The 20,536-nt window shown below is 39.0% G+C and overlaps 1 protein-coding gene across 1 annotated transcript in view; it reads left to right on the plus strand.

Annotated features, from left to right (window-relative positions):
* Positions 1–1,664: 1,664 nt before the first annotated feature.
* Positions 1,665–20,536, plus strand: part of HMCN2 (hemicentin 2) — a 542,629-nt gene continuing 523,757 nt past the window's right edge. Inside the window, exon 1 of the mRNA XM_053695481.1 lies at positions 1,665–2,192. Within this exon, the coding sequence (XP_053551456.1) occupies positions 1,665–2,192 (528 nt within the window). The remainder of the gene's footprint in view (positions 2,193–20,536) is intronic.

Genomic DNA, 20,536 nt, shown 5'->3' on the forward strand with positions numbered 1-20,536 from the left:
CTGATCCCTTCTTTATATTTCTCATCAAATCCACCACCTTCGAGTGGTGTACCCTAATCAGCAGCTCGTTGAAACACTTACAGGTAAATTAAACAACGACTAATAATTATGAATTCCAATAACTTCGAATTTGGAAACTACTTTGACCCACTTACTAAAGTTAAAAAACTATCGTTCAATTTGGACGATGAAAGTCAATTGATAATAGAACAAAATGCTAATCCCAAAGAAATTTTCGAAAACTTAGAGAAATTAAGTAAAAAACAACTAACACACTGGTACGACAATTTGAACTTAGAAAGATACCTTAAATATAAGATAGTCCCCAAAGGCTTAAAACTTTACAAATCGTCCATTTTTGATCCTGAGGACGTAGAGTATCTCTCTGAGTGGGATACAGCATTGGAGGAGTGTTCTATCACTCTAATAAAAATTGCCTCCAAATACCGTAATTACAAAATAGGGAATATTACGGAAGAGATAAAAGAACTAAAAAGTAGTTTGGAAAAATTCAAAGGGGACCCAGGGGTAAAAGAACTAGATGACATTAATAAAGAAAAAATCTCTCGCTTCGAAACCACCCTAGAAGCAAAAAAAAGAAAAAAAATTTTGAGAGACTATTTAGACATGCAAGAGGGGGAAGAGTCCAGGGGTCCTGACGGGGAAGAGAATATATGGGAAGACATTACGTCTGTAGAAACATCAGGTAGTGATAATCCCGCAACAAACACCCAGGTTACACCACATTCTAATAATAACCAAAACCGTAAGGGTACCAGACAAATTAATTTTAAACTCCCTACAAAAGGCATAAAAAGAAAAGATAGCACCAAAGCTTCTACAAATCATTTTAAATATAACACTCGCACAAACAGTACTAATTCAGATACCTTTCATTCCAATGGAAAGCGGCGAGATCAATATCCCAATAAAAATAAAACCAAAGATAATTTTCAATACCCACCGAAACAAACTACATGGAACCCCAATAATCAGAATGGAAAACAAAGGGGACAGATCAGCAACATGGACCACACATATAATAAACATCACTATCAAAATGTACACAATAAGAAAGAAACTACATATCAACAATACCAAAACCAGAAACATAGATACCAGACAAATCCTGAACGTGACTGGAGAAATTCAAATCCAGGGCCGAGTGGGTATACCACACACAGACAAGAAGATAACATGTATAGAACATATAATAACGGAGAATACAAACGGAATTTTTTAGAGGAAGAATGGACAGGCTACCATCATCCACAAACCAGACAAAATACTACAGAGATACCAAAAAGAAACAGGATAGAATCCACAAATTACGAAGTAAATCTCAGACCACAATGGTCCAGGGACCAAAACAGAAAAAGAAAAGGACCAGAAGAGGACGAAGAGGAAGAGGGCTGGTGGAATCCAGAAGGAAGAAACGAAGTGCCGAGAACCCCAAAGAGAGGAAAACAGGAGAGGGATTTCTAAAAATATTTAACCTCTCCAGTAGTAACTTCTCTAATATACAACTAGAAATATTATCCAAAGGCCTCAGTTTCGCACCTACAAGAGGCCCAAATCCATTTACCTTGTTTATTGACTTCAATAAGTTTATCCGCAAACTCACCCTCTGTAGACACTTTGAAAAAATCAAAGTAAAGGACAACATGAATGCGAGAGAACAACTAGAAGAAATGGACTACGAAACACTTAACATTCTGGAGGAATTATACTCCAATATTGATAATAACCCAGAAGATGCTATTATCAACACGAACAATAACTCTAATCTTAAACCCTCATCCATTTTCTATCCGACACAATCCAAAGGAAACTTCATTCCTACATTTAATGATCTAGTAACCAAAGAACTAGACAACCTCTGTACAAACTTCAAAATCAGACATGATAATTTATGTAAAAAAGAAAAAGAGGCTCTAAAAACTCTTATGGATATGGATGACATTATACTAAGGGAAGCAGACAAAGGAGGGGGTCTGGTCATCCAGGATAAAACAGACTATTTCAAAGAAGCATATAGACTTCTGAATGATCCTCTTACATACGTCCAACTTAGAGGAGACCCTACGGAGTCATTCCTAAAAGAATATGACTCCCTTTTAGATACGGCGCAGTTTAACAAACTTTTCAATACAAATGAATTAAAATTCTTAACCCACCAACATCCCAGGAAGGCAATTTTTTACCATCTGCCAAAAATACACAAGGACCAGCAAAACCCACCAGGACGTCCAATCGTGTCAGGAATTGACTCCCTGACCGCAAGATTATCACAATATGTCGACTATTTCTTGAAACCTTTGGTTCCAAAATTAACCTCATACATAAGAGATTCCACGGATTTAATCTCAAAATTGGGACAAATGGAATGGAAAAAGACATATAAATGGATGACACTAGATGTGTCTTCCTTATATACTTGTATCCCACACAATTTGGGAATACAGACATTGTCACAAGTATTAAAAGAGACATCCCTGACAGATGTACATCAACAGTTCATCTTGGATAGCATTAGGTTTGTCCTTGAAAAAAACTATTTTCTTTTTGATAGTAGATTTTTTTTACAAATCAGTGGGACAGCTATGGGGACCACCATGGCCCCCAGTTATGCAAACCTATACATGGGGGAATGGGAAAAAGCATATATTTATACCAACAACCCTTTTCAGCAGAATGTGATTTGGTGGGGAAGGTATATTGATGACATCGTGGTCATATGGGAAGGAGACGAAAAAACAGTCAGTGAATTTATCAATCACCTAAACACAAATATCTATAATCTGAAATTTACATCCAAAATCTCAGATACTAGTATAGAATATCTAGATCTAGTGTTATTCCACGAAAACGAAGAGATTTTAACAAAATTATACACAAAAGAAACTGACTGCAACGGCTATCTAAGAGCCGACAGCGGTCATTACCGCCCGTGGATAAATAACATTCCGTTCGGACAGTTCCAAAGAGTACGAAGGAACTGCTCCAAGATACAAGATTACAACACCGAATCAGACATTCTGAAAACCAAATTTATCGAAAAGAAATATCCAAAAAAATTGATCGAGAATTCTCGAAAAAAAGTGAGACAACTAGAAAGAAAAAATGTATTACAAGGTAAATCAAAAAACAACTCTGATAAATCCCAAAAGATCTCATTGATCACAACATACAATGAAGCGGCTCCAGAGATTAAAAAGATCCTAAGAAAATTTTGGCCGATACTACAGCAGGACAAACTCTTGAAAAATGCCATCGGTCCAGCACCAAAAATAATCTTTAGGAAAAATCTAAATTTTAAACAAATGCTGGCCCCCACTCAAATTAAAAAGAAGTCTGGAGAAAATTGGCTAACAGCAAAAAGCAAAGGTTTTTTCAAATGTAACCGCCTGAATTGCAAGGGATGTGAACATGCTTATGACCCAAAGAAACCCACTAAAGTAGTACAGTCTCGTTCATTTCCACATAAGAAATGCAATATCAACAGACTCACTAACTGCAAAACCACTTTTGTGGTATATCTATTGGAATGTCCATGTAAACTCCAGTATATCGGACGCACGAAAAGGACTTACAAAACTCGCCTATTGGAACATCTGAAAAACATAGAAGAAGGGTATAAAGACCATAGCCTATCCAGACATTTCAAGCATTTCCATCAACAAAACCCTGCACTTCTAAAGGGCACTATTCTTGAACAGGTTTTTGCCCCAGATAGAGGGGGGGACAGATTCCAAAAACTAAGACAAAGAGAATCATACTGGATACACTATATGGGCACTATGACCCCAAGGGGTATGAATGAAGATTTAGATCTAGCTGCTTTCTTATAAACAGTAACATTAATCACACTTTAAACCAGTATTCTCTCAACACAAAACAATCATACTTTTTACTAGTAACTTTATGCTGTCCATATCTCTCTAGGGGTCATATCCCGATTATTATCTTTTCTTGATCCATTTGACAGCACATTTTTATCTTTTAGCACACAAATACTGCAATTATGGTATTTATTTTTAGGGTTTGGCAAGGGGGATAGGTATAGTATAACATAATATACACTCCCCATAAGTCAAAAATTTCCTAATATCCCCTTCTTCAATTCTCGGCAAGTGGTCATTCTCAAGTTTCTGTTTGATAGAACATTCCTCCAATCACTCTACCAGAGGCATTTGCAAAATAGGGGGGTGAAAAAGTACAAGTAGAATAAGTTTTTATACAGACTTAAATATGAATCGGGCAGCCGGCCACTAGAATTTAATTTCTATTTTAATTTTAGCAAACCCCCATAGTAACTACTAAAACCCATGATTATGGTTTTTGATATATATACTCACATCTGTCTGAAAGAAAATGAATAAATCTCTATTAGCAATTTACACCACAAGCGCTTTTTAGCGTATCACATTTCATTTATGTCTTTACTTATAAGACGTAGGACATAATCTTTTCAAGGGGATATTACACACCAACAATAAAATTTATTTTCCCTTTCGCTACCCAGTTGAAAAATACAAGTTTATTTTATCAATGAAGTGCGCACACTTACGGAATTCATATACACAAAATAGGTTTCCAAGACAACACGTGAGTCTCTGTCACGCCGCAGCCGCAATCGCTATGACGTACAACGTCAGACGGATCAAAGACGCCCACCCATAGCACTTTAAATTTCAGCCACTTCTGCAAACAAGCCACAAACTCCCTCTGATGAAGAAGCATCTTGCACGCTTCGAAACGCGTAAGGATTACATTTTTTGAGAGTGGCTTTGTTCTTTGTTTCCGAAGCGGCTGACATCTGCACAGTGACTCACAGCGGTCCTTGACGATACTCACACAGCTCGTCCATTTGACCGGCACCTGAGGCACGTCCTAGAGTGCTTTTTCTCCACTACTTACATACCAGTAGATGGAGTTTTGATTCTTTGCTTTTTTATTTGGCATTTTATTCTCACTCACATACACATACATCTAATGCAATACATACCTAGCCACTGATTTGGCTATCGAAGTTGCACGCACTGACCTGCCTACTTAATTACCGGATAGGTTCTGACAAATCAGCAGCATTTACCTACTTCATATAATAGGCTCTGATACATTCCATTTTTTCCGGTTTCACTTTGCCGGTTTGACTGGTTAACACAGCATTGACCAATGTTATAAATCAGAGGGAAAGGCTCTCTGTCTCTATACAGTCTCCTTATTGCATATCGGAGATCATAGCTGCTGTAACTCTATCAGCAACGGGTCATATCAAGCCCTAATATCCCAATTTATCATTATTGTTCTCAACTTGAACAGTCCACACTGAATCAAGTGCAAATCAACACCAAGTGAACTGTCACGATACCTGACGACAGACCCCATCAACCACCAGTATCCTATTTTATCACTACTGTTATGTACTCTAACAGCCCACACTGAGTGCAATATTAACCACCATCAAGTGAACTATAACGATACTGGGCATAGCAACACCTGTGTAAGGTGTATAAAAATATATGTACAACTTCTTTCTTACCTCATAAGGATTGAGGTTGCTGAATGTGAGTGCATTTCTTATCTCATTCTTGTATGTAATAAATTTTATTATACAGTATCACGCTATGTGCTTTTCCTTTTTTTTTTTTTGCTTTATCCCTATAATACGGTGAGAGCCAAGGTCCAGACGGAACGACCATACTACAAGGAGATACCAAGCCAGTGATATAAAGAACAAGGAGGTTCTCAGATTGAAAGCACCATACACAAGTCGGCACGAATATAAAGACCTGGATCTTCTCATACACAGGAGGAAAGTCCAAAGAAAGACTGGAGAGGATCCAAACTGACGCGCTGACATTACCTCATAAGATTGAGGTACCCTCTGGTAAGGGTATACCATTTATCCCCCAGCATCATTGTTGCAATTGTTGATTTTTGAGTTCCATCTAGTATTATCATTTCTAATCATTGCACCACTATTGTCGAACTATTATATCCACCGGACTTTGTCTTAAATCGGTTCATATAGAACCAGTGGGATAGACAGAACAATTGTCTATCATATTGGAAAGACATTTAGTGTATTTGACATAGTAACATTGTATTCCATGTGTTTGCAGCGCTGAACTTCTTTCGACATTTCGCTTGTATCTAATATATATATACACAAAACACGAAAATGGACTCCACTCTCAGACTGGACTGGGTACATATCGTAAGTCACTGTGAAACCCTCAGTGCTGAATACTTACAGACAACTGTACAGTTCCCAGCAACTCAAGCAGTTAACCCCTGCCCAGCCTGGGTGCAAAGCCCATAGAGAAAATTACAAAACAAAATTATAAACATAAAAAAACACACGCTAAGATTACGAGTTTTGTCGGTAAGGCTGTGCGGTGCTAACGCACAGTTTTCCCTCACCGCTCACCACAGACAACACTGGTATTACGTGTTTTTAGAAACCTAGCGTTAGCCACAAAAAAGTGAGCGTAGAGCAAAATTTAGCTCCACATCTCACCTCAATACCAGTGCTGCTTATGTTAGCGGTAAGCAGGTAAAACGTGCTCGTGCACGATTTCCCCATAGGAATCAATGGGGCAGAGCTGGCTGAAAATAAACCTAACACCTTCAAAAAAGCAGCGTAAAGCTCCTAACGCAGCCCCATTGATTCCTATGGGGAAACACATTTTATGTTTACACCTAACACCCTAACATGAACCCCAAGTCTAAACACCCCTAATCTTACACTTATTATCCCCTAATCTGCCGCTCCCGACATCACAGACACCTACATTATATTTATTAACCCCTAATCTGCCGCTCCAGACACCACCGCCACCTACATTATAGTTATGAACCCCTAATCTGCTGCCCCCATCATCGCCAAACTCTACATTATATTTGTTAACCCCTAATCTGCCACCCCCAATGCCGCTGCAACCTACCTACACTTATTAACCCCTAATCTGCCGCCCACAAAGTCGCCGCCACTATATTAAAGTTATTAACCCCTAAACCTAAGTCTAACCCTAACACCCCCCTATCTTAAATATAATTTAAATAAATCTAAATAAAATTACTATCATTAACTACATTATTCCTATTTAAAACTTAATACTTATGAACCCTAAGATAGCTACAATATAACTAATAGTTACATTGTAGCTAGCTTAGGGTTTATTTTTATTTTACAGGCAACTTTGTATTTATTTTAACTAGGTAGAATAGTTATTAAATAGTTATTAACTATGTAATAACTACCTAGCTAAAATAAATTTACCTGTAAAATAAATCCTAACCTAAGGTACAATTACACCCAACACTACACTATAATTAAATCAATTACCTAAATTAAATACAATTAAATACAATTAAAAAAAAAATCTAAAGTACGAAAAACCCCCCACTAAATTACAGAAAATAATAAAATAATTACAAGTATTTTTAAACCAATTACACCTAATCTAATCCCCCTAATAAAATAAAAAATCCCCCCAAAATAATAAAAAACTACCTATACTAAATTACAAATAGCCCTTAAAAGGGCCTTTTGCAGGGCATTGGCCCAAAGTAATCAGCTCTATTACATGTAAAAAAAAGTACAATACCCCCCAACATTAAAACCCACCACCCACACACCCAACCCTACTCTAAAACCCACTCAATCCCCCCTTAATAAAACCTAACACTAACCCCTTGAAGATCACCCTACCTTGTGAAGTCTTCACCCAGCCAGGCCGAAGTCCTCAATGAAGCCGGGCAAAGTGGCCCTCCAGACGGGCAGAAGCCTTCATCGAAGCCGGGAAGAAGAGGTCCTCCAGACGGGCAGAAGTCTTCATCCAGGCGGCATCTTCTATCTTCATCCATCCGGCGCGGTGCGGCTCCATCTTCAAGACATCCGACGCAGAGCACATCTTCTTCCAACGAAGTCCAGCTGAAGAATGAAGGTTCCTTTAAATGACGTCATCCAAGATGGCGTCCCATCCAAGATGGCGTCCCAGACAATCGGAATTAAGGTAGAAAAAATCCTATTGGCTGATGCAATCAGCCAATAGGATTGAGCTTGCATTCTATTGGCTGATCCAATCAGCCAATAGAATGCCAGCTCAATCCTATTGGCTGATTGGATCAGCCAATAGGATTGAACTTCAATCCTATTGGCTGATTGGATCAGCCAGTCGGATTTTTTCTACCTTAATTCCGATTGGCTGATAGAATCCTATCAGCCAATTGGAATTGAAGGGACGCCATCTTGGACGACGTCATTTAAAGGAACCTTCATTCTTCGTTGGAAGAGGATGCTCCGCGTCGGATGTCTTGAAGATGGAGCTGCTCCGTGCCAGATGGATGAAGATAGAAGATGCCGCCTGGATGAAGACTTCTGCCCATCTGTAGGACCTCTTCTGGCCGGCTTCAATGAAGACTTCTGCCCGTCTGAAGGACCACTTCGCTCGGCTTCGTTGAGGACTTCAGCCCGGCTGGGTGAAGACTTCTCAAGGTAGGGTGATCTTCAAGGGGTTAGTGTTAGGTTTTATTAAGGGGGGATTGGGTGGGTTTTAGAGTAGGTTTGGGTGTGTGGGTGGTGGGTTTTAATGTTGGAGGGGTATTGTACTTTTTTTTACAGGTAATACAGCTGATTACTTTGGGGCAGTGCCCCGCAAAAGGCCCTTTTAAGGGCTATTTGTAATTTAGTATAGGGTAGGGCTTTTTATTATTTTGGGGGGCTTTTTATTTTATTAGGGGGATTAGATTAGGTGTAATTAGTTTTAAAAACTTTTAATTATTTTATTATTTTCTGTAATTTAGTGGGGGGGTTTCGTACTTTAGATACATTTTTTTTTTAATTGTATTTAATTTAGGGAATTAATTTAATTATAGTGTAGTGTTAGGTGTTAAGGTTACTTAGGTTAGGTTTTATTTTACAGGTAAATTTGTCTTTTTTTTAGCTAGGTAGTTATTAAATAGTTAATAACTATTTAATAACTATTCTACCTAGTTAAAATAAATACAAAGTTGCCTGTAAAATAAAAATAAATCCTAAAATAGCTACAATGTAACTATTAGTTATATTGTAGCTATCTTACGGCTAGATTTAGAGTTTTGTCGGTAAGGACCCGCGTAGCTAACGCAGGCTTTTTTCTGGCCGCACCATAAAAATAACTCTGGTATTGAGAGTCCACAGAATCGCTGCGTTAGGCTCCAAAAAAGGAGCGTAGATGGAATCAGCCAATCATAATCAAGTTCAATCCGATTGGCTGATTGGATCAGCCAATCAGATTGAGCTCGCATTCTATTGGCTGATCGGAACAGCCAATAGAATGCAAGCTCAATCTGATTGGCTGATTGGATCAGCCAATCGGATTGAACTTGATTCTGATTGGCTGATTCCATCAGCCAATCAGAATATTCCTACCTTAATTCCGATTGGCTGATACTATCAGCCAATCGGAATTCGAGGGACGCCATCTTGGATGACGTCATTTAAAGGAACCGTCATTTGTCGTTTAGTCGTCGGCCAGGATGGATGTTCCGCGTCGGAGGTCTTCAGGATGCTGCCGCTCCGCTCCAGATGGATGTCGATAGAAGATGCCGTCTGGATGAAGACTTCAATCGGATGGAAGACCTCTTCTGCCCCGCTTGGATGAAGACTTCAATCGGATGGAAGACCTCTTCTGCCCCGCTTGGATGAAGACTTCTACCGGATCATGGACATCTTCAGCCCCCCGCTTGGGCTTGGATCAGGACATCGGAGGAGCTCTTCTGGACCGATCAGTGAACCTGGTATGGTGAAGACAAGGTAGGAAGATCTTCAGGGGCTTAGTGTTAGGTTTATTTAAGGGGGGTTTGGGTTAGATTAGGGGTATGTGGGTGGTGGGTTGTAATGTTGGGGGGGGGTATTGTATGTTTTTTTTTACAGGCAAAAGAGCTGAACTTCTTGGGGCATGCCCCGCAAAGGGCCCTGTTCAGGGCTGGTAAGGTAAAAGAGCTTTTAACTTTAGTAATTTAGAATAGGGTAGGGCATTTTTTATTTTCACAAACATAGCAAGAGAGTGGATTCCCCAAATTGAGGGGTTTCCAAAAGTCTAGGCTTAATCAGCACAGCCGTTAGTAATAACAACTCCAGAGACGTAAGTGTCAAAAATATAAAAATATCCTTTAATAAATCACACAATTCACAGACATACCACATTCATGCATGGGATCCCAGTAATAAAAAGTCAATAGACTGAGAGCAAACTTCTGGTGCACCAGGGTGAACTGGATACGTATATATATTAACCAGTGGTATTAGATATTTGTAATCCACAAAAGAGATAGTTCCATATCTTTAGAGTCCCCAAAGTGCCGCTCTGCTAAACTAGCCAGACCAAACCCTTGACCCAAAAACAGTGATCGAATCACCTTTCAAAGCATACTTTTTCTCCACGCTGCACTATGTGAAGGAGTGAAACGAGCGTCCAGACTCGTCGGTGCTTTGCAGCCTCTCTTTTTTGTTTCCACAGCATTGGATCACGACTAGCCCCGACCTGCCCTGTAAGACCGCGCTCCATGTAAGCATTGAAGATCCTGCCGTTGGCACTACAAACACAGGTAGTACTATTTACCAAATGTGGTCAAGAAGGAAATACCAATTGATGCACCTGTGAATAACACACACGGCTTGAAAAAGTATGCTTTGAAAGGTGATTCGATCACGGTTTTTGGGTCAAGGGTTTGGTCTGGCTAGTTTAGCAGAGCGGCACTTTGGGGACTCTAAAGATATGGAACTCTCTCTTTTGTGGATTAAAAATATCTAATACCACTGGTTAATATATATACGTATCCAGTTCACCCTGGTGCACCAGAAGTTTGCTCTCAGTCTATTGACTTTTTATTACTGGGATCCCATGCATGAATGTGGTATGTCTGTGAATTGTGTGATTTATTAAAGGATATTTTTATATTTTTGACACTTATGTCTCTGGAGTTGTTATTACTAATGGTTGTGCTGATTAAGCCTAGACATTTGGAAACCCCTCAATTTGGGGAATCCACTCTCTTGCTATGTTTGTGAAAATATTATTTTCTAGGCAGCACCTGTTTCTTTTATAATAAGTATTTGAGTGCAGCTACTCTGTTTTGTTTTGCATTTTTTATTTTGGGGGGCTTTGTTATTTTATTAGGGGGCTTAGAGTAGGTGTAATTAGTTTAAAATTGTTGTAATATTTTTCTTATGTTTGTAAATATTTTTTTATATTTTGTAACTTAGTTCTTTTTTATTTTTTGTACTTTAGTTAGTTTATTTCATTGTAGTTATTTGTAGATATTGTATTTAATTAATGTATTGATAGTGTAATGTTAGGTTTAATTGTAGGTAATTGTAGGTATTTTATTTAATTAATTTAATGATAGTATAGTGTTAGGTTTAATTGTAACTTAGGTTAGGATTTATTTTACAGGTAAATTTGTAATTATTTTAACTAGGTAACTATTAAATAGTTCTTAACTATTTAATAGCTATTGTACCTGGTTAATATAATTACAAAGTTGCCTGTAAAATAAATATTAATCCTAAAATAGCTACAATGTAATTATAATTTATATTGTAGCTATATTAGGGTTTATTTTACAGGTAAGTATTTAGCTTTAAATAGGAATAATTTATTTAATAAGAGTTAATTAATTTCGTTAGATTAAAATTATATTTAACTTAGGGGGGTGTTAGTGTTAGGGTTAGACTTAGCTTTAGGGGTTAATACATTTATTAGAATAGCGGTGAGCTCCGGTCGGCAGATTAGGGGTTAATAATTGAAGTTAGGTGTCGGCGATGTTAGGGAGGGCAGATTAATGGTTAATACTATTTATTATAGGGTTAGTGAGGCGGATTAGGGGTTAATAACTTTATTATAGTAGCGGTGCGGTCCGCTCGGCAGATTAGGGGTTAATAAGTGTAGGCAGGTGGAGGCGACGTTGAGGGGGGAAGATTAGGGGTTAATAAATATAATATAGGGGTCGGCGGTGTTAGGGGCAGCAGATTAGGGGTACATAGGGATAATGTAAGTAGCGGCGCTTTGCGGTCGGCAGATTAGAGGTTAATTATTGTAGGTAGCTGGCGGCGACGTTGTGGGGGGCAGATTAGGGGTTAATAAATATAATACAGGGGTCGACGGTGTTAGGGGCAGCAGATTAGGGGTACATAAGTATAACATAGGTGGCGGTCGGCAGATTAGGGGTTAAAAAAATTTAATCGAGTGGCGGTGATGTGGGGGGACCTCGGTTTAGGGGTACATAGGTAGTTTATGGGTGTTAGTGTACTTTAGAGTACAGTAGTTAAGAGCTTTATGAAACGGCGTTAGCCCAAAAAGTTCTTAACTACTGACTTTTTTCTGCGGCTGGAGTTTTGTCGTTAGATTTCTAACGCTCACTTCAGACACGACTCTAAATACCGGAGTTAGAAAGATCCCATTGAAAAGATAGGATACGCAAATGATGTAAGGGGATCTGCGGTATGGAAAAGTCGCGGCTGAAAAGTGAGCGTTAGACCCTTTTTTGAATGACTCCAAATACCGGAGTTAGCCTAAAACCAGCGTTAGGAGCCTCTAACGCTGGTTTTCACGGCTAACGCCAAACTCCAAATCTAGGCCTTAGGGTTTTTTTTATAGGTAAGTATTTAGTTTTAAATAGGAATAATTTAATTAATGTTAGTTATTTTATTTAGATTTTTTAAAATTATATTTAAGTTAGGGGGTGTTAGGTTTAGAGTTAGACTTCGGTTTAGGCGTTAATACATTTAATATAGTTGCGGCGATGTTGGGGGCGGCAGATTAGGTGTTAATAAATGTAGGTAGGTGTCGGTGATGTTAGGGACGGCAGATTAGGGGTTAATAAAATTTAAGTAGTGTTTGCGATGCGGGAGGGCGGCAGTTTAGGGGTTAATATATTTTCTATAGTGGCGGCGATGTCCGGTTCGGCAGATTAGGGGCTACATTTTTTTAAAAATTGTTTGCGATGTGTGGGGGGGGCTCGGTTTAGGGGTTAATAGGTAGTTTATGGGTGTTAGTGTACTTTTTAGCACTTTAGTTAAGAGTTTTATGCTACGGCGTTAGCCCATAAAACTCTTAACTACTGACTTTTAAATGCGGTACCAGTCTTGACAGGAGAGGGTCTACCGCTCACTTTTTTTGGAAGTCTCGTAATACCGGCGTTATGCAAGTCCCATTGAAAATGATACGCAATTTACGTAAGTGAATTTGCGGTATTACCGAGTCTTGATAAAAAAGTGAGTGGTGAGCCTGTCATTTCAAGACTCGTAATACCAGCGTTAGGAAAAAAGCAGCGTTGGGACCTCTCAACGCTGCTTTTTAAGGCTAATGCAAGACTCGCAATCTCGCCGACAGAAAGCCTGGCACTCTCCTGCGAGCACACAATGATATTTAAAATCAATAATGGTTAACTGATGAAGCATGTCTGTGAAAAGATGACTATAAAATATCACATTAACATCTCTGTAAAAAAGGAAGATATTCAACCTCAAAATATCCCCGGCATTCACATCCCATTTTAAAGGGATTTAAATTATCCAATCAGGATGCTTGGCCCAGAATGTACAAGTAGCGTTTACTGTGAAATCTCACGAGATAATGGTGAAAGCCCATGAGATCACTGTAAAGCAAAGTGTGAACTCAGCACTGAAGATGCTGTTTGGCACAGCAACAAAATAGCTTTTTAGAGTGCAAGAAAAACAAGTTTTCCATTGTCACAAATCGTAATGCAAATGACAACTGCAATGGCCATTTTCAAGGTTTAGATATTACCAGGTGTATAATGTTAATAAGTAACGTGGAATGAACCTCTTGTGTCCCAGTAACAACAATGATATGTGTTAAAGGGACATGAAACCCCAAAAATGTATTTCATGATTCAGATAATTTAATTTTTAACAATTTTCTAATTTACTCCTATTATATTATTTGTTTCATTCTTTTGGTATTATTTGTTGAAGGAGCACCAATGAACACATGGGTGAGCCAATATCAATCGGTGTGTATATATATATATATATATATATATTTATGCAGCCACCAATCAGCAGCTAGTTCTTTGCTGCTCTGGAGCCTACCCAGATAAACCTTTCAGCAAAGGATATCAAGAGAAGGAAGCAAATTAAATAATAGAGGTAACTCGGAAAGTTGTTTAAAATGATATTCTCTGTGTAAATCATGAAAGAAAAACGTTGGGTTTCATGTCCCTTTAATGACTAATGAAGCCATATGAACAGGGACCTTGGTATGTGACGGACAGATTATTTATATTGCTATTACTGTAAAAGTGCTTATAATACAGTTTTTAATCTTAACTGACTGAGCACAAAGCATTCTTGGTTTTGCACGATTTTGGCATAGAATCAAGAAGAAGTATGAGGGAAATTAAAGGGACAGTCCAGTCAAAATATAAATGCACATAGATGTATTGAATTTTTAAATAGAAACATATTTGCAATATACAGTATTAGCAAAAATGCTTCTAGTAAAAGTTATCACTGTTTTAGTGTTAGCATTTTCCTCTGCACGTGCACGTGAAGCATGGCTAGATATTCTCAGTGCACCAGCATTTTAAATATTGCAGCCGCTCAGAGCACCAGTGGGGCTTGTATTATGTCAGCAATTAACAAGTTCAGTCATTACCAGATGGTACACGCACCTTAGGCTCTCTGAACAAGGGCTGTGTGTAAAATGCTGATGCACGGTGCATACTTAAATACACTTTTGAAACAGCTATAGCTTTTATTAGAAGCATTTTTGCTAATGCACGTATATTACAAAAATGCTTCTGTTCCATACCCAAATGCACCCATGTGTTTTCCATTTTTGGCTGGAATATCCCTTTAATATCTTGCAGAAGAAGATGTCCACAACTTCTACACTACTATTGAAAAATGGAGCCTCATTACTCTCGACAAAAGTTTACTTTCTCATTGTACAGAACTTGGTTTTACTGTGCAGGATAACGGCATTAAACAAATATCGCAAAAATACCAGCGCACCCTCTTTAAAACAAACTACACTAACGTGTGGATATTAAAAAAACAAATACCATGAATTTCACAACCTTGCAAAATTTCTGTTAGTGACATCAGATTGTGACACAAGATAGAAAAGAAAATATCTTTTAAAAACACACATTTTCAGGGGTTTTTTTAAAAAAAAAAACCATGAAACCCCCCCAAAAAACTATTGATTTAGAAAACCAACAAAGTAACACGGAGCGGCAAAGAATACGATTTTGTTCTCTTTTACGAGTTGGACCAATGGCACCACTTAGTGGTATAGCTATAGGCCCATTTGCTATATTATAATCTGTATTTCAATATAATATTGGCCTTGAGGTGCTGTGTATTAGAGTCAATTTGTACAAAAACAGTCAGTTTTAAAGCCACTGACAGCAGAAGAATACAATTATTAGCACCCTTTATTCCATTATTTGAGAAATAATAAGGTGTATATGGTGCGCTTGGTGTGACTTTTATTCACGGTTGTTAATAAAAACATAATCTTTATTATTGTTTGCGTTAAAACATGGGAACATTTTTAAAAACAACAGACTTGGACCATGGACTTAGAAGATAATGATTGGGCCCTGATCTGATATATCAGGTAGGTTGTGCCAGATTGGTGGTGTGATTCTACATTCAACTCTATGGGGCCTATCTATCAAGCTTGATACCCCGTGTTTTTGGCGAGCCTGCAGAAACAGCAGTAATGAAGCAGCGGTCACAAAGACCGCTGCTCCATAACCTGTCCGCCTGCTCTGAGCAGGCGGACAGACATCGCCGGAAATCAACCCGATCGAGTACGATCGGGTTGATTGACACCCTCTGCTGGCGGCCGATTGGCCCGCGAGTCTGCAGGGGGCGGCGTTGCACCAGCAGTTCTTGTGAGCTGCTGGTGCAATGCTGAATAAGGCGAGCGTATTGCTCGCCGTATTCAGCGAGGGCTGGCGGACCTGATCCGCACTGTCGGATCAGGTCCGCCAGACCTTGATAAATAGGGGCCTATACCTCTATTGTTGCCTCTATAGTAATCCAAAATAGTATATAGGAGAACTCCAGAAATGGGTGGCTAGTATTAATCACACTTGAATCTACTGGTGAAAGCCAATAGATGTGGCATATATTATCATACTAAATTAACGTGCTATGTTATAATAGTAAAGAGACAGGTGGACCATAAGTCAGTATGCTCATACCTTGTAGCTATACATGCATAGAGAATCTTCCCCTTTAAGAGACTAATGAGGATTTTGTTCATGTTGACATGATTGCCAAGACAAATCAAGTTATCAAAAGTACTGCAATGAACATAACATTACAGAGAGGTGAGTACTAACTAAATACAGAAATTTTGAGAACGCATTTTGTCACATTGGGGTGCTTGTGATTTTTGTCTTCTCGCTTTACTAGCAGTTCTTGTTTGCTGTGAGCGTTATGTATTTGGCCAATTAATACAATGAAATATCTCAATTACACTAGTGACGGAAGAACTATAAAGAGAGATGAAGAGAGGCTCAATTAATCTAGACCATAATTTAATAAGTTTTTGTCAGCTATTTTCAGTCTGTTTTCTCCATGCCTAAAACTGTACCTTTAGCTGTTAAACTTTGTAATTGTCAAAAGGACCCCTAAAAGTGTTATGTATCGTCATTTTGTTCCATTTATTGATCGTCATTTTGTACCATTTATTGGTGTTCCAGTAATGAGTTTTCACTGCTGAAAAACAGCTGAAAATAAGTGATTGTGATCCCGCTGACATCAGGGGCGCGATCCGATATACGGCGTAGTTTTCAGCGCAAGCGAGGTAACCCACGCTGCCCGTAGTTTCACTTCGCACATCGGGGTATCCAATATACCCCGCCGGCAGTTGCTAAAGTGCCGAAAGTCGGACAAACTAGCGATGTCCAGAAATAAGCGTATGTACAAATTTCTGGAGTCGCCAGTGACTTATGGCTCTTTAGAAACTGCCTGCGCCTAAAAAAACTAACTAAAGTATAAAATCTCCCGTAACTGTCTAACACGCCTCCCAAACATCATCCCGACACGTATACCCCTATATCCGCAATCCCCCCTCTCACTCCTAATAATAAATGTATTAACCCCTAGACCGACAACCCCCCACAACGCAATAAGCCTAATTATTAACCCCTAAACTGCCATAGCCCACACCGCAATAAACCTATCCTAGTATTAACCCCTAAACCGCCGCTCCCGGACCCCGCCGCACCTAAGTAAAGTGTTTAACCCCTAAACCGCCGCTCCCGGACCCCACCGCCACTAAATAAAGTGTTTAACCCCTAAACCGCTGCTCCCGGACCCTGCCGCCACCTACATTAAATGTATTACCTTCTAATCTGACCCCCCTACACCACCGCCACCTACATTAAATATATTACCCCCTAATCTGACCCCCCTACACCGCCGCCACCTACATTAAATATATTACCCCCTAAACCTAAGTCTAACCCTTAAATAAATCTAAATAATATTAATATCATAAACTAAATTATTCCTATTTAAAACTAAATACTTACCTATAAATAAACCCTAAGGCCTAGATTTGGAGTTTGGCGGTAGCCGTGAAAACCAGCGTTAGGAGCTCCTAACGCTGGTTTTAGGCTACCGCCGGTATTTGGAGTCAATCAGGAAAGGGTCTAACGCTCACTTTCCAGCCGCGACTTTTCCATACCGCAGATCCCCTTACGTCAATTGCGTATCCTATCTTTTCAATGGGATCTTTCTAACTCCGGTATTTAGAGTCGTGTCTGAAGTGAGCGTTAGAAATCTAACGACAAAACTCCAGCCGCAGAAAAAAGTCAGTAGTTAAGAGCTTTCTGGGCTAACGCCGGTTTATAAATCTCTTAACTACTGTGCTCTAAAGTACACTAACACCCATAAACTACCTATGTACCCCAAAACCGAGCCCCCCCACATCGCCGACACTCGATTACATTTTTTTAACCCCTAATCTGCCGACCGCCACCCCTAATCTGCTGCCCCTAACACCGCATTAACCCCTAATCTGCCGACCGCAAAGAGCCGCCACCTACATTATAGCTATGTACCCCTAATCTGCTGCCCCTAACACCGCCAACCCCTATATTATATTTATTAACCCCTAATCTGCCCCCCTCAACGTCGCCTCCACCTGCCTACACTTATTAACCCCTAATCTGCCGAGCGGACCGCACCGCTACTATAATAAAGTTATTAACCCCTAATCCGCCTCACTCCCGCCTCAATAACCCTATAATAAATAGTATTAACCCCTAATCTGCCCTCCCTAACATCACCGACACCTAACTTCAATTATTAACCCCTAATCTGCCGACTGGAGCTCACCGCTATTCTAATAAATGTATTAACCCCTAAAGCTAAGTCTAACCCTAACACTAACACCCCCCTAAGTTAAATATAATTTAAATCTAACGAAATAAATTAACTCTTATTAAATAAATTATTCCTATTTAAAGCTAAATACTTACCTGTAAAATAAACCCTAATATAGCTACAATATAAATTATAATTATATTATAGCTATTTTTGGATTTATATTTATTTTACAGGTAACTTTGTATTTATTTTAACCAGGTACAATAGCTATTAAATAGTTAAGAACTATTTAATAGCTAAAATAGTTAAAATAATTACAAATTTACCTGTAAAATAAATCCTAACCTAAGTTACAATTAAAACTAACACGACACTATCAATAAATTAATTAAATAAAATACCTACAATTACCTATAATTAAACCTAACACTACACTATCAATAAATTAATTAAATAAAATACCTACAATTATCTACAATTAAAACTAACACCCCTAATAAAATAACAAAGCCCCCCCCCCAAATAAAAAAATGCCCTACCCTATTCTAAATTACTAAAGTTCAAAGCTCTTTTACCTTACCAGCCCTGAACAGGCCCCTTTGCGGGGCATGCCCCAAAGAATTCAGCTCTTTTACCTGTAAAATAAACACATACAATACCCCCCCCCCAACATTACAACCCACCACCCACATACCCCTAATCTAACCCAAACCCCCCTTAAATAAACCTAACACTAAGCCCCTGAAGATCTTCCTACCTTATCTTCACCATACCAGGTTCACCGATCGATCCAGAAGAGCTCCTCCGATGTCCTGATCCAAGCCCAAGCAGGGGGCTGAAGAGGTCCATGATCCGGCTGAAGTCATCATCCAAGCGGGAGCTGAAGAGGTCCATGATCCGGCTGAAGTCTTCTATCAACGGCATCTTTAATCTTCTTTCTTCCGGATCCATCTTGCAGACCTCCGACGCGGAACATCCTGCTGGCCCGACGGACTACCGACGAATGAAGGCTCCTTTAAGGGACGTCATCCAAGATGGCGTCCCTCGAATTCCGATTAGCTGATAGGATTCTATCAGCCAATCGGAATTAAGGTAGGAAAATTCTGATTGGCTGATGGAATCAGCCAATCAGAATCAAGTTCAATCCGATTGGCCGATCCGATCAGCCAGTCAGATTGAGCTCGCATTCTATTGGCTGATCCTACCTTAATTCCGATTGGCTGATAGAATCCTATCAGCCAATCGGAATTCGAGGGACGCCATCTTGGATGACGTCCCTTAAAGGAGCCTTCATTCGTCAGTAGTCCGTCGGGCCAGCAGGATGTTCCGCGTCGGAGGTCTGCAAGATGGATCCGGAAGAAAGAAGATTGAAGATGCCGTTGATAGAAGACTTCAGCCGGATCATGGACCTCTTCAGCTCCCGCTTGGATGATGACTTCAGCTGGATGATGACTTCAGCCGGATCATGGACCTCTTCAGCCTCCTGCTTGGGCTTGGATCAGGACATCGGAGGAGCTCTTCTGGATCGATTGGTGAACCTGGTATGGTGAAGATAAGGTAGGAAGATCTTCAGGGGCTTAGTGTTAGGTTTATTTAAGGGGGGTTTGGGTTAGATTAGGGGTATGTGGGTGGTGGGTTGTAATGTTGGGGGGGGTATTGTATGTTTTTTTTTACAGGCAAAAGAGCTGAATTTCTTGGGGCATGCCCCGCAAAGGGCCCTGTTCAGGGCTGGTAAGGTAAAAGAGCTTTGAACTTTAGTAATTTAGAATAGGGTAGGGCATTTTTTTATTTTGGGGGGCTTTGTTATTTTATTAGGGGGCTTAGAGTAGGTGTAATTAGTTTAAAATGGTTGTAATATTTTTCTAATGTTTGTAAATATTTTTTTATTTTTTGTAACTTAGTTCTTTTTTATTTTTTGTACTTTAGTTAGTTTATTTAATTGTATTTATTTGTAGGAATTGTATTTAATTTATTTATTGATAGTGTAGTGTTAGGTTTAATTGTAGATACTTATAGGTATTTTATTTAATTTATTTATTGATAGTGTAGTGTTAGGTTTAATTGTAACTTAGGTAAGGATTTATTTTACAGGTAAATTTGTAATTATTTTAACTATTTTAGCTATTAAATAGTTCTTAACTATTTAATAGCTATTGTACCTGGTTA

Source organism: Bombina bombina, chromosome 12 (assembly GCF_027579735.1).
Source record: "Bombina bombina isolate aBomBom1 chromosome 12, aBomBom1.pri, whole genome shotgun sequence".
Taxonomy (NCBI): Eukaryota; Metazoa; Chordata; class Amphibia; order Anura; family Bombinatoridae; genus Bombina; species Bombina bombina.